Source organism: Trichomonas vaginalis, chromosome IV (assembly GCF_026262505.1).
Source record: "Trichomonas vaginalis G3 chromosome IV, whole genome shotgun sequence".
Taxonomy (NCBI): Eukaryota; Parabasalia; order Trichomonadida; family Trichomonadidae; genus Trichomonas; species Trichomonas vaginalis.
The window spans coordinates 35835857-35849612 of record NC_067206.1 but is presented as its reverse complement, the minus strand read 5'-3'; the positions used below and the strand labels follow the sequence as shown (position 1 = coordinate 35849612).

The following is a 13756-nucleotide window of genomic DNA, read 5'->3' as shown; positions in this document are numbered from 1 at the left end:
CTTCATCGTAAATGTTTTGTCAAGACTTCTTCGTAAAATCAGACAAAAATAATGTTTATGTTAGAATGTTAGATCTAACACGTTTTCTAACATGTTTTCTAACATCGTAGAAAACTCATGATTTCATCGTAAATGTTTTGTCAAGACTTCTTCGTAAATGTTTTGTCAAGACTTCTTCATAAAGACTTTATTGTGACTTCTTCGTAAAGACTTTGTTAAGACTTCTTCATCGTAATGAGTGTAAATGACCCAAAAATAATGTTTATGTTAGAATGTTAGATCTAACACGTTTTCTAACATGTTTTCTAACATCGTAGAAAACTCATGAGTTTTGTATGTTTTAGACCATGTTAGAAAACATGTTAGAAAACATGTTAGATCTAACATTCTAACATAAACATTATTTTTATTGAATTCCGTATGAAATTTCATGAGTTTTGTGTGTTTTAGACCATGTTAGAAAACATGTTAGAAAACATGTTAGATCTAACATTCTAACATAAACATTATTTTTGGGTCATTTACACTCATTACGATGAAGAAGTCTTAACAAAGTCTTTACGAAGAAGTCACAATAAAGTCTTTATGAAGAAGTCTTGACAAAACATTTATGAAGAAATCTCAACAAAGTCTTTACGAAGAAGTCACAACAAAACATCTGTCAAAAACCGCTTTTTAACTTCACTTAAAATGCCACGTAAGCTACGTAAGAATATACGTAAGAGGAAGAGAGCATTGAAACATCCAATAGTAAAACTGACACCACAACAACAGTTGCAACAACAAATGCTGAATGACCCCACTATGTTGCAACAAATGTCAAGCAATCCTATGCTTTTAAACCGAGTTGTTGGTGCACAGAGTGGAGGTTTAAGAGCGGCACTTTTAGCGAAAATGGCAGGCTATGGTGGAGCTGCAGACGGAACAGCCTATAACCCTCAAAGTCAAATGAATTTGAGTTCACTCAAAAATCAAATAACAGATGTCAAAAAGTCAAACATAGACATACAGAAGCAAATAAGTGAAAACGAAAAGAAACTAGAATATGACAGACACACAAAGAAACTCAATGAGTTAAACGTAGAGAAAAAGAAGAAAGAAGAACAACTGAAAGAACTAAGTACAGAGGAATATGCGAAAAAAGTGTCAGAAAAAGCAGCAGAAGTAGCAAAAATGGAACAAGATGTTATAAATTTGAAAAACCATACTACTCAATATAAAATACTGAAAGATGAAGAGATAAAACAAAAAGCCCTGAAGACATATATGGATAGCGATGAGTATAAAAAAGAAGTTGAAGCAAATGTAAAGGCAGAAAAACTTTTACAGTTGCAAAACCAAACCGTACAGTATGAAAACTTAGCACAAGAAAGTAAAAATAACGACGCGGCTATGCAAAAGGCAATGAAAAGCGCAGAATATATAAAAGCCAACAATGACTGGTTAGATGCCCAAGCCAACGCTAAAGCAGCCCAACTCATAGGGTCAATAAGGACAAAAATACAAGCGGATGAAGATAGTTCAAATGAAGCTTTAACAAATGCTGACTTTAAGAACGCCTTCGAAGCTCTTCATAGTAAGGTGAAACTAGTGAACGACTTCTCATCTGGAAAGAAACTGAAGTCTGAAGGTTTCGACAAAGAGTTAAGAGAAGTAGCACAAAATATGACGAAAATAACAGATGCAGCAACGAGACAGGCAGTTCAAAGTGCCTATGACGCCGTTAGAGCAACTGTTGTGAAAAGTCAAGAAAAAGAGTTACAACAGACCAAAACAGACCTAGTAAATGCTTTCTTAAGAACGAAAAGTCAGGTAGGACATTACGCTGCAGATGGAACATATGTGCCAGCTGGTGGAACTTATATACCACCAAACCCTCCAAGAGAAGCACCTGCACCAGGACTACCTAGAACATTTACATCGTCACATGGACACAGACACAGGCATGCACCAAAACCAACACAACAACCAACAGTTCAAAATCCAACACAACAACCACCTCCACAAACAGCACCAAACCCAACACAACAACCAACAGTTCAAAACCCTGCACAACAACAACCACAAACAGAGCAAGGACATAAAAGAAGTAGAGAACAAGGAAACCAAGAATTCTTAAAAATGCTTAAAGAAGAGTGTGGTTTCCCAGATACTGTTGACTTTAGTGACAGATATAAAGAAGCTATTGGAAAGTTCAAGGATGGAAATACTGACCCGAACCTATTTAGCTTTATGGCTCAGCACCAAAACGGATATAATCTCAAACCTGGAAAATACAAGCTCGCTAAGGGATATGATTTAATAGCATATCATCCAAATGACATGAACGAATTTACTCCGAGATATTTGATGTCAGAGCTAAATGACAATTCAACTTTCGTCATGAAACGCGTAAAAAATAGAGACGGAACGAAAGAACAAAAGCTTATGAATGCGGATGACGTAGATAGGGAAATTGTTAAAAACGGTCTCGGAATATATGAAATGCCAGCAGATGAGGTACAAGAAACTCCACAGGAAGAAATAGTTCAGATACAACCAGACATGGAAGAAATAGTTCAGCAACAACAGCTAGAAGAGCCTGAAGGAAACGAACAAGTCCCTCCTTTGGAAACTAACTTCACAGAACCAGATGAAGATTTGGAACAGCCGAAAAATCTTGACCCTCAACAAGAGCATGAGGTGAATATGGAATCTTTCCAAGAGTCTAAAAAAAAATTCGGCTGACATAGTAGAAGAATATCGAAAAATGTTTGCCGACATACAAAAGACTCCAGCACCAGATGAAAATATTCAGCATAGAATGGAAGCACTGAAAGAAAATGTACACAAATACAACAACCCTTTTTACTTACGAGCATTTAACGTTCAATCTTCGGATGAACTCGGTGAAAATAAAAGGTTAAATTTCAAGAAAACATATAGAAATGAAACATTGTTTAAAGTTCATTCAGAACCTAACCAAGATGGAAACAAACCTACTTTTGTTTCTGCAGACGATGGAACTACAATGAGATGGGGTCATAAAGCTAATCCGGATAGGTGGTTCATAAACTTACAACCACAATTCCAAGAAGTTGTAGACGCAATGGAAGTCAATGGTGAACCAGATATAGCTGGTATTTTAAGCGCGGCTTTAATGCCATTGAAAGATATGAAACATGCAGATATTTTGGACCAGTATGAAAATGAACATGGCTGATGGAAATATAACACCTGACGTTCTAGAACATTTATCTCAAAGAACTACACAGAACCATAGAGATGTATATTTTGGTGAAGAGTTTAGAAAGAAAGTTAGGGAGAGCGAAGGAAGAGAACCTATTGTACATGACCTTGCAAACGAAAGTTTACAAAATGTCATAAAAACTTACTTTGCAGACAATGAACCGAGAAGGGATGAATATTTAAGAAAACTCAATTGGACAGTACCAAATGAAATGTTAGTATTGAAAAACATGTTCCTTGACAAAATAAAACCAACTACAGAAATAAACGACGCAAGACTGAAAGATTGGGTAAAAGCTTTCCCATTCACAAAAGATATAGTTTGGTAACATGGAAAGAAAAACCAGAATGGCTACAAAAACATATATTTGGAAACGAGCATATTCCATATGGACAGGCACTGTTTGAAGAGCTTGAACCAGAAACTCAGGAAAGAGTCATGCAAACAATACGCAAAGACTCAAATACAGACTATGACAAACTCTTTCTAGGATATAGGTTACCTGAGATGGGCGACCAGAGCCAAAAGGCAAAAAGGACATGGAAATTTGCAACATACTAGATGAACATAATGCAAAGATGCAACAACTTCAAGCAGAGGGCAATGAAGGAAAAAAGAAGAGTTAAAAAACTCAGTCAGGAAGAAAGTAAAGCTTGGTCGGAGTGGGTTCTATTATGACATATAAATCCAACTATTCTATATTTTTACTCATATGAAATGTACGCCGCTCAGAATATAAACGCCAACAGTTTTGGATGCTATGAATGGAAATGTTTCCGAATGGTATAACGAATGCGACAATGCCATTAGAAGGTCAGAAATAGTTCCTGGAACTTACGAATATACAACTGCTGTTTCTTATGGAAACGTAGGTGAGTTTGGAGAAGGTTCTTCAACAACAGTAGATATTGCATGCGACAGGTTTCATATTATTTCTATTGACAAACTCATTCTATACGTGGAAACAAGACATTGAAATAAAACCTTCTGCCAAGTTGTCTGACAAGAAAGGTTGCAATGGAATTTTCTATGTCGGATACCAATATGCTCCAGAAGTTTTTATGGGATATAAGATATATTCTAACTCTGACTTAGTTCAAACAGTAACATGGGCAAACTATGAATGGTTCGCTTTGAGAAACTCAGTACAACCACAAGCTAGAGAACAAACAGACCAGTATGCAACTATTGAGAAAATAAGAAGACTTGACCCTAACGTTCCAGGAGTTTATGTTAACCTTTCTGGTTCAGATGGAAATGCTGCCACTAAAGTAAAACTGAAACTTAGAGTTCCTTTGTCATCTTTCCTCATCTTCAGGTTTTTAAGATACTTGCCAAACTGGGCAGGAAAAAATTTCTATCGAACTCACCCCAAGCAAAAATAACTTAGTCATTGCAACACAACACAAGACCCATTCACTCTTACAGACGTAAAGGGAACAAATAAAACGTCATTCGCCGAATTTTGCAAAGACAAAGTTGACTTAGACTTTGGTTTCTCAAACCTCAACACTGAAGTAAACTATTATTTCAATGCTGCTGGAGATGCTTGGACCAGCCCAGTTAAGTTTACATGCGAAAAGTTTGAATGCAAGAGAATAGAAAGCAGACTTGCAGTCTATATGTTGGACCCAGATATTTCAAATGCTTTAGCTGCCAAATATATTGCAGTTCCACTTATGTTCCCTATACACCAAATATCTGTCAAAGACTTTGCAGGTGAAGTTGGAAACCAAAGTGCTAACCCAGGTGCAAGAACAGATATTGCCTTAACAACTGCAATAAACATGCAGATACTATGTTTGTACTGTTCAGACGAACTATAAATGACTATTCTTGCTTCTACAACCCTGGTATTAAATACCATATAAACATAGATGGCAAATATTATCCAAGAGAAGAATATTCTACAGTTGAGGATATGAGGTCATACAACTTGACATTAGATGCTATGAACTTTAACAACAAACTTCACAACAACCATTAACCCTGAAATGCAAAGTTCTATTATGCCATATGTGAAAGTATGGACTCATACAGGAGGTCAAAAAACTCAATATACAAATGGAGACCGTTCAAACTTTTGGCTTGGCATTCCATTTGCTGACTCAGAAGACTTTATGGGTGGTATTTCAACTGTTGGTACTGTACAAATACAATATACTGGTGACAGAGACGGTCCAGATGAACTGAGAGCAAAGAAGTTTACAAAACCAATAGCACTTTTCACGGAAGATGCTCTTTTGAAGATTCGTTCGATGAAACCTGCTGGGGCTCCTCAGATTGGCATAACGACAGCTTCCATCGAGCAGATTTTGGCAGCAGGTCAGTAAGTTGTTCTTGAACTGACTTCTCTCCGTCAAATATTGACAGTACGCCAGTTTTGACATAAAATTGTTTATAAAACTTTCCTTTAGAAATATCTGTAAGTTTTGTTGTTATATTTTTGTCTGCTTCAAGAACTTTCACCATCTCGGTTATACCAACTTTCTTTGCTTTATGAAAATATTTTGGTTCAGCAAAGACTGCTATTCTATAACATTTTCCATTGTTTGTGTAAAGAACTATTCTGTCAATGTATTTGTATTGTTTGTGTGTGTAAACTTTGTTTTGCTTCAATTCGAAGAGATACTCGAATACGTCCATCTTTTATTCTAAGTAAAATGTCATTTCCGAAAAATAGAAGCGTGAGTGTTTCAAAAGGTTTAATGGCGGTGGCAGATGTGAAGTTAAATTCACCAACTCAAACAAACAGTCAAAGTGTTGTTGTCAATGTCAAAGAAAGAGATGTTGAAGTGGGGAAACCATACGAGGACGAAGATGGTATAACAATTGTTTCCTGTAAAAGAACAACCAACATACCCTGAAGTTAGCAGAGAGTTAAGTTCTGTTGCAGATATTCGAAACGACTACCAACAACTTAAAGACAAACTTAAAACTCAGGAGAAGATTTGTCAAGCTTTAGGTATAATTGTTAAACTTGGTCGAACACAACCCTGTAAAAGTAACTCATATGTCATCGCACCTCGTGAAGTTTTGAAAGAACTATTGAAACTTTTGACAGAGGCAGACGATATAAACATCAAAGAAATAGAACCCGACATTGCTTGCTGTGGTGTTTTCATATAATGTCATTGACAAGATATACGTTATGAAAGGAGGTGAAACGTTGAACTTAAAATATAGTTTCCCAGACGTCATAAAAATATTTGACGACCACAACATTTCATTAAAATTTATTTGCTAAGTAAATGGCAGAAGATATAATGGTTTATACTATTACGACTAAAAACCCTGAGTCATATAATTCTATAACAACAAACTTACAAAGTCCTCAAGGACGATATTGTAAACTAACCTTAAACACAATGACGACTAAAGCCTGTTTTGCTCTTTTGACACCAGAAGACTTTGTTGTTGTGAATGGTAAAAAATACTTCTTTGAAGATACTTACTCAGATATACCACCAACAGGTTTGTTGACTTATTTAATACTTTAAGGACGGATGTAACATGTGCTGCAACTAGAGCAGGTTTCATTATGTTTGGATGTCCGACTGAGTTTACTATAACGATATGAGCTATAATACAAAACTTATTTTCTGGTTTTTACTACCAACAGTTTCCTATAAACAGGAAAAGGTGTCATACAAGGAATGTCTGTTCCATTGACTTTAAGTACACCTATTTTATATATTGTTTCAAACTTAGGTTCAAAGTGCTATTCGAATGTTGACAGAAACTACTATGACCAAAAGATACTCATGCGGTATAAACAACACTTTCTCTGCTGGTTTGCCTATTGTTCATTCGAATGCAGAGTTTTCAGCTTTAGTAAACTCAAACACTTTAGCAAACATAAACTTAACCTTAGTTGACGCAAACTTTGTTCCTGTAAAACTTTTATGTCCTATGTATTTGTCAATGACGGCAGAAAGTTTCGAATTGGAAGATGCAACTGGTGAAAGTATTGTATTACAAGAACAACTTCAACCAACAAATAGCTCAAGAACAACAAATGCAACAAATGGAACAAATGCAACAACAAAGTCAAGAATAAAAAAAATATTTTTTTTATTTTTATAAAAATGTACAGAATAGACGTTTCAGATTTTTATGACTTCCAAGCGTTCAGAAATATGTGTCCATTTAGAGACTATAACAAAGCAGTCGAGAATTTGAAACGTTTAGTCATTTATGTCGACTCTGCCCAGAATGTTATGTTATGAAAGAATGGGATGTTGTCTTTAACAAACCAAGAGCAACAATAGTTTCAGAACAAGAATGTAGACAGAAACTTAAGAAAATAAAAGTCGTACAGGTTGGCATGAAGATGTTAGATGCTTGGGATATTTTATTGTCAAAGTTAGAAGATTTTTCAGTTCGTGGTATAAAGTTTTATACACCATCTCCAAACTTCTATTCTATCTTCACTGGATATAAATACGAACAAGTAGAATGGAAAGAAAATATTATAGAAGCTTGGTTAGACTATGTCAAAGAAATTATATGCAATGGAAACGAAAGAGTCTATGAGTATATCTTATGTTGGTTTGCAAACATCTTACAATATCCAAGTGCTAAAAATGAAACTGCTCTCATTATAATTGGAAAGCAAGGAACTGGTAAGAACACTTTCTTTACAGATATCTTATGCAAACTGTTAGAGGGCTATTCGAACCCTAATATGACAAACTTAGAAAACATCTGCGGTAAATTTAACTCTTCAATAGAGAATATGAAACTTATAGTATGTAACGAACTTCAAAGTATAGATACAACAAAGGTTTTAAACTCAGATGCTTTGAAGAGTCTTATAACAGACAAAGTTGGAGTTGTTGAAAGAAAATATAAAGACCAAAGAGTTTGTGAAAATGTTGCAAATTTCATCATGGTTTCAAACAACGCCGTTCCGATGAAGTTAGAAAGTTCTGACAGAAGATATGTAGTTGTCAGAACGTCAGAAGCTCATATGCAAGATACAGAATATTTTGACGACTTAGCAGAAACTTTGACATCTGACTTTTACAACCACTTGTTCTCATATTTCATGACATTAGATATTTCTAAGTTCAATCCAAGACAAATTCCATATACCGAAGAGAGACAAACATTGTTAGAAGCAAACAAGAGTGTATATGAACTGTTTATAGATGAAACTGACTTTGTGTCATTAGATGAAAGGTCATTGTACGATGAATATAAACAATATTGTCAAGAATATGGTTATATGACAGCGTCTAAACGAACATTCTTGGCAAATGTCAAAAATCTTTTAGACGTTCAGAACGGCGTATATACAAAGAAAAATTTTTATGAGTAAATTTTAAAAAAAATATTTTTTTTATCCGATAGAAAAGATGGCAAAATTCATCTCAGTAAACAAGTACATGTCAGAAGTCAAAGATAACGAAAATGGATATGCGCTATTCTGGTTAGATTGTCCTTATGAAATGTATGAAAAAAAGGCTTTATATGAAGAATATAGAAAATATTGTCATGAAAACGATAAAAGACCAAGCTCTAGAGAAAAATTCTATGCTGGTATAAAACATCTTTTCGAAGTTCGGAATGGCAAATATAGAAAGAAATAATTTTTCTGAGTAAATTTTAAAAAAATATTTTTTTATCCGATAGAAAAGATGACGAAATATATTTCAGTAAATAAGTACATGACAGAAGTCAAAGAAGAACTAGACCCATTCGCTTATTTGAATGTTTACTTCTACCATTTTGAAAAGTCTACATTTGACAAAGTTTGGAACATCGAACCAGTTAAGTTTGCTATTGTGACTAAAAATGGTGCGAAATTTGAAGACTTAGACATAGAAGGTTTGTTAGCAGTCAAAGAAAATTTTGACAGAAGGTTCTCAAACCTTAAAGAAGGCAAAGCATACAAACTTGTTATACCTTATGAACCAAAGAAAGCAGACGACTATGAATATTATGAGTCTAAGATAGTTGAAGTTCAAGGTAAATTGGGTAAAAAGATTTTAGAGTCTAAGCCAGTGTTTGCCCCTAAAGAGGAAGAGAACATTGACATTGACCCAGAAATGTTCTAAAAATAAAATTTTATTTTTACATGTCAAATTTCTTTTTCTCTGGAACTGGCTCTGGTTCTTTCTTCTCTTCTTCTACTTTCTTTTCTTTCTTTTCTCTCTTCTTCTTCTTCTCTGGTGGAGTTATGTCAAACTTCTCAGAACCATATTTATGTAAAAGTTCTTTGTCCTTTAATAGCTCATCTATTCTGTTTTCTATTTCATCTTCAAGAACAGCGCATGTGCCTTCTTTGCATTCTAAGAACTTTTGTTGGACTTCATCTTTCCAATCGGCGTCATCTCTGTCAACAAGTCTGTCATTGACAAACTTAAAGACTTCTCTGCCTAATGTTTTATGGTTCTTGTCATATTCCCAGAAACAGAACTTTAGAACAAATTCACCTTTCTTGTTTACACTATGTAAGATTTTATGGTCGACAGATGTTTTGCTGTCAAAAAGTTTGTCTCGAATATAGATAGCGAAATCGCTAGACATTTTCAAAAAGATAAAAATTTTAATTTTTCTAAAAATATGTTAGAAAAAAAGTTTGCTGACATTGACAAGAAATTTGAGAATGTTTTAAACAAGAACAAGAGGAAGTTAGAAAATGCTCAGATAAAACCCATACATGACAAGTTCCTATTTGCTCAGAATGGTATAACAGGTCTAATCGCACCACCTGGGTCGGGTAAGACTTTCACTTATCTTAAAATGGCTGCACAACAACAAGAACTAGATGAGAAGAACCCATTTTATGAGTTGGTTGTTATTTGTTCGACATCTGGTCAATTCGATCAAACCGTCAATTCGTTCAAAGATATTATAAAAAAGTCTAAGTTAGTATGTATAAAAGACTCTGAGTTGTTAGATTGGATAAAGAAGTACCAAAGAAGAGTTTTGAAGTACAATGCTATAAATGAGTATATAAATTCTAAGTTTAAAGACCCAAATGAGGAAATGCAGAGAATATTAGAGAAGAAACACTTCAGAAACAAACAGAAAGAGATAGAATACATTTCGAAGAAATTGCAATCGTACGATTGGAAGACTTACCCTCATAGATGTCTTCTTATCTTAGATGACTTTGCTTCTCATCCTTTGTTAAAGAACAGAGAACAAGATATGTGTCGAATTCTTAAGAAGCTCAGACACTTTAACATCTCAGTTGTCATTTGTGTACAGACAGCAAAGAGTTTAAGTAAGGATGTTAAAAGAATACTTACTGATATCATACTTTTCCCCGGATTGTCCGAAGACGATTTCATGGAACTTATGAAAGAGTCCATGGCAGGTAAGTTTGACAGACATGAACTATGGGAGAAGTACAAAGTCATACAAGACCCTCATACTTCTTTCAGAATTCACATCTACGCGAACAAAGTTCAAATTGTAAAAAGTCAATAAAAATAAAGAGTTTTGGCGACCAGGGTTTTTTCACTACTCGCTGTTCTTCACGATTTTCATGAGTTTTGGCGACTGCGTTTTTTTCATTACTCGCTGTTCTTCTCTCGGTTTTCCGAGGGAAGCAAGCATATGAGGAAACTCATGAAATTTCATACGGAATTCAATAAAAATAATGTTTATGTTAGAATGTTAGATCTAACATGTTTTCTAACATGTTTTCTAACATGGTCTAAAACATACAAAATTCATGAAATTTCATACGGAATTCAATAAAAATAATGTTTATGTTAGAATGTTAGATCTAACATGTTTTCTAACATGTTTTCTAACATAACTATTTACAAGCGTTTTACATGGTATATGTTGCGATGGTTCATGACTCTAAACAGTTTCGTAGCTTCAATTTCTTCTTTTAGTACATCGAATGTTTTAACGATACCGAAAGTTTCTTTATACTTCTTCTTGACGTCAGATAGAAGGAAATCTTCTGCTGTTGGATAGTTTTTGTTCAGAAATGCTAACATGTCCATTTTATCTTCTGCTGGTTTTTCTGCTTCTTTCTTTAAATCTGCATAGTCGTTTCGCATACGTTCTATCTCTTTGACGGAGTAGTTATATTTCCTCATTGCTGCTTTACATTTAGAACATTGTGGGTTCATTTTTGCGTTATATTCTGAAACCTTACCTGCTAAAACAACTAAGGCGTCAATGGTTTTCTTCATCTCGAACATAGCGGGTTTTATTTGTTCGTTCCATACCTTACCCCTACTATCTTTATCTCTTATTTCCCAAACACATTTTGCAACTAACGAAACAAAGTTGTCGTAGGTCTTAAATTCTTCGGATTTGTAAAGGTCAGAGATGTTCTTATATACCATGTCGCAATCTTTGTCCATAACCTTATGGTTGCAATGAAATCCTAGAAACTCATAGTTTACCTTTCGTATGAACTTCTTTATTTCTACTGAGTCAGTTGCTTTGACTTCTATTTCGTCAAATTCGGGAATGGTTAGTTTTTGTTGTTGGATTTCAGGCAATTTGGGTAAATGGTCAATAATGTCCTGCATTTCATAAAGATACTGTTCATTTGTTTCATCTTTCGCACTACAGTCTAAATTACTTGTTAAAAGTTCTTGCTTTATCTTCTGGATTTTTGTTTCGAAAGTATATGAAGAAGGAATGAAGCTTTTCATCTCTACTAACATTGAAGTTGGGTTCATGACTAACGAGTTTGGTGCTGTTGTTGCTAACATGTTCTTACAATAAAAATAAAAAATATTTTTTTAAAAAAACCAACTTTATTTTTTATTTCGGGAAAATTCATGATTTTCAAGAGTTTTAGACCATGTTAGAAAACGTGTTAGAAAACATGTTAGATGTAACATTCTAACATAAACATTATTTTTGCTGAAAAAGTGTTATTTTTTCATGTCCGAAGACTCGAAGGTGCAACACTTCCAAAATACCGACGAACTCAGAAGAGCAGCATGGCAGTATGTTCTTGACAACTTCTTTGAGTTCTCCAGGAACACCTTGGAAAATGCTGAAGAACTCCGACACAGAGAATTTGGAGAAATTGCACTCCAATACTACCTTGACAAACAAAGGGTAAACAAAGGGTAAACAAAGGGTAAAATAAGACTAAAAACTTAACGTTTAAAAAGTGACATTTTTATGAGCTCCGAGTCACCGAGAAAACTTGGTCAGATGTTAGCAGCTTACTTCCCTGAGGAGGATGGAAGCGTTACATACGTAAGGTTCAAAAACAACGAACCTGGAATTGCGTACCAAATTCGCAATTACATGACCATGGAAGAGTACGAAAGGTTCCTACAAGAGAAACCAGCTCTAAACAACTCAGAAAAGAAAGAGTAAAAAGTTTAACTCGTAATTGTTTATTTTTTTTACTTGTATGGGCAAGCTGCAAGAATGAAGTCGACTATCTCAGTCTTTGTCTTGACCAGTTGGACTGCTCTTGCGAGTACGTCTGTTTTGCGGTCTCCAGCTGGTGTCTGACCTTCGTAATTGCGCATGTTCTTGAGAGCTCCAACTGTAAATGGCTGTAGGATGAAGAGTCTCTCAGACTGCTTGAGGTAGTCTTCACGGTCACGAACCGAATCTGTGGTACGAGTCGAATCGGTCGACTTTAGGGAAGAGACTGAAAGCCTGTCGTCTTCCATAGGGGCTGTGGCATAATCTTTGCGTAAGCGGTTCAGACCTTCTTCGAACTCTTGGTCTCTCTTCGATTGAGATTGGAATTGGAATTGCTGGGGTGGAGCTTGCTGGAACATCCAAGGGTTGGGGAAGTAAGGCATAGGCTGAGGAGGGTAGTTCGGGAAGCCTTGTAGTGGAAATTGGTAGTAACCTTGAGGTGGAAATTGGTAGTAATTTGGTGGAGGGACTTGCTGGAACTGAGGTGCAGGGGCTGGTGCTTTAGGTTCCTCTGGTTTGGGAATGGGCTCGGTTGGTGGGACGTCGGACATTCGTTTGTGGCTTAACCGTCGGACCACAACGATAAAAATCTCTGCTCCTAGCAGTACTGCTACTGACAGTAGCAGTACTTTTTCTGACAGTAGCAGTACTTTTTCTGACAGTAGCAGTACTTTTACTGACAGTAGCAGTACTTTATCGTCGAAAACCCTCTCAAATTTTCCTTTTTACTGCTCCTAGCAGTACTTTTACTGCTCCTAGCAGTACTGCTACTGACAGTAGCAGTACTTTTTCTGACAGTAGCAGTACTTTTACTGACAGTAGCAGTACTTTTACTGACAGTAGCAGTACTTTTTCTGACAGTAGCAATGGTCGAGGTCGAACCGACCGACGAGGCAATTTACCTAATTGAAATTAACGAGCTTGTTAAAGACTTCCTCAGGCAGAATGTAAAAGGCAAGCTTGTTAACTGTTGGATAACGGGAAGGGCTGCCTTGAATCTCGAGACTTCGACTGGAATTCCAATTCAAATACCAGACGGGACAGCCTACGACGACATAAAGCAAGCAAAGAAAGAAGCTCTTCTCAAGTTCTTTGCCAAGCGTCCTTGGATACAACTTCCAACCAGAGAGAACCCTTTCCCAAGAATGAGCC

At 35.6% G+C, this 13756-nt stretch overlaps 8 protein-coding genes across 8 annotated transcripts, besides 1 other annotated feature; 5 read left to right on the top strand and 3 right to left on the bottom strand.

The window, feature by feature from the left end:
• Positions 1 to 13756: part of a mobile genetic element that runs on past both edges of the window.
• On the top strand, positions 691 to 1897 carry TVAGG3_0229230 (protein of unknown function, DUF4106 family; the record flags this gene model as incomplete). The annotated part of the gene is made up of 1 exon (XM_051227282.1): positions 691 to 1897. A coding segment is annotated over one exon (1207 nt), but the record flags the coding sequence as incomplete, so codon positions are not given.
• TVAGG3_0229220 (uncharacterized protein) lies at positions 7551 to 8552 on the top strand (the record flags this gene model as incomplete). The annotated part of the gene is made up of 1 exon (XM_051227281.1): positions 7551 to 8552. A coding segment is annotated over one exon (1002 nt), but the record flags the coding sequence as incomplete, so codon positions are not given.
• Positions 8872 to 9291, top strand: TVAGG3_0229210 (protein of unknown function, DUF4108 family; the record flags this gene model as incomplete). Its single annotated transcript, XM_051227280.1, has 1 exon — positions 8872 to 9291. One exon carries the CDS (start codon positions 8872 to 8874, stop codon positions 9289 to 9291), a length of 420 nt encoding a protein of 139 aa, XP_051112266.1.
• TVAGG3_0229200 (uncharacterized protein) lies at positions 9308 to 9763 on the bottom strand (the record flags this gene model as incomplete). Its single annotated transcript, XM_001293653.2, has 1 exon — positions 9308 to 9763. One exon carries the CDS (start codon positions 9761 to 9763, stop codon positions 9308 to 9310), a length of 456 nt encoding a protein of 151 aa, XP_001293654.2.
• Positions 9800 to 10280, top strand: TVAGG3_0229190 (P-loop containing nucleoside triphosphate hydrolases family; the record flags this gene model as incomplete). Its single annotated transcript, XM_051227279.1, has 1 exon — positions 9800 to 10280. A coding segment is annotated over one exon (481 nt), but the record flags the coding sequence as incomplete, so codon positions are not given.
• Positions 11011 to 11739, bottom strand: TVAGG3_0229180 (organellar and viral DNA polymerase type B; the record flags this gene model as incomplete). Its single annotated transcript, XM_051227278.1, has 1 exon — positions 11011 to 11739. The coding sequence occupies one exon, from the start codon at positions 11737 to 11739 to the stop codon at positions 11011 to 11013; it is 729 nt and encodes a 242-aa protein (XP_051112264.1).
• On the top strand, positions 12347 to 12547 carry TVAGG3_0229170 (uncharacterized protein; the record flags this gene model as incomplete). Its single annotated transcript, XM_051227277.1, has 1 exon — positions 12347 to 12547. The coding sequence occupies one exon, from the start codon at positions 12347 to 12349 to the stop codon at positions 12545 to 12547; it is 201 nt and encodes a 66-aa protein (XP_051112263.1).
• On the bottom strand, positions 12577 to 13155 carry TVAGG3_0229160 (uncharacterized protein; the record flags this gene model as incomplete). The annotated part of the gene is made up of 1 exon (XM_051227276.1): positions 12577 to 13155. One exon carries the CDS (start codon positions 13153 to 13155, stop codon positions 12577 to 12579), a length of 579 nt encoding a protein of 192 aa, XP_051112262.1.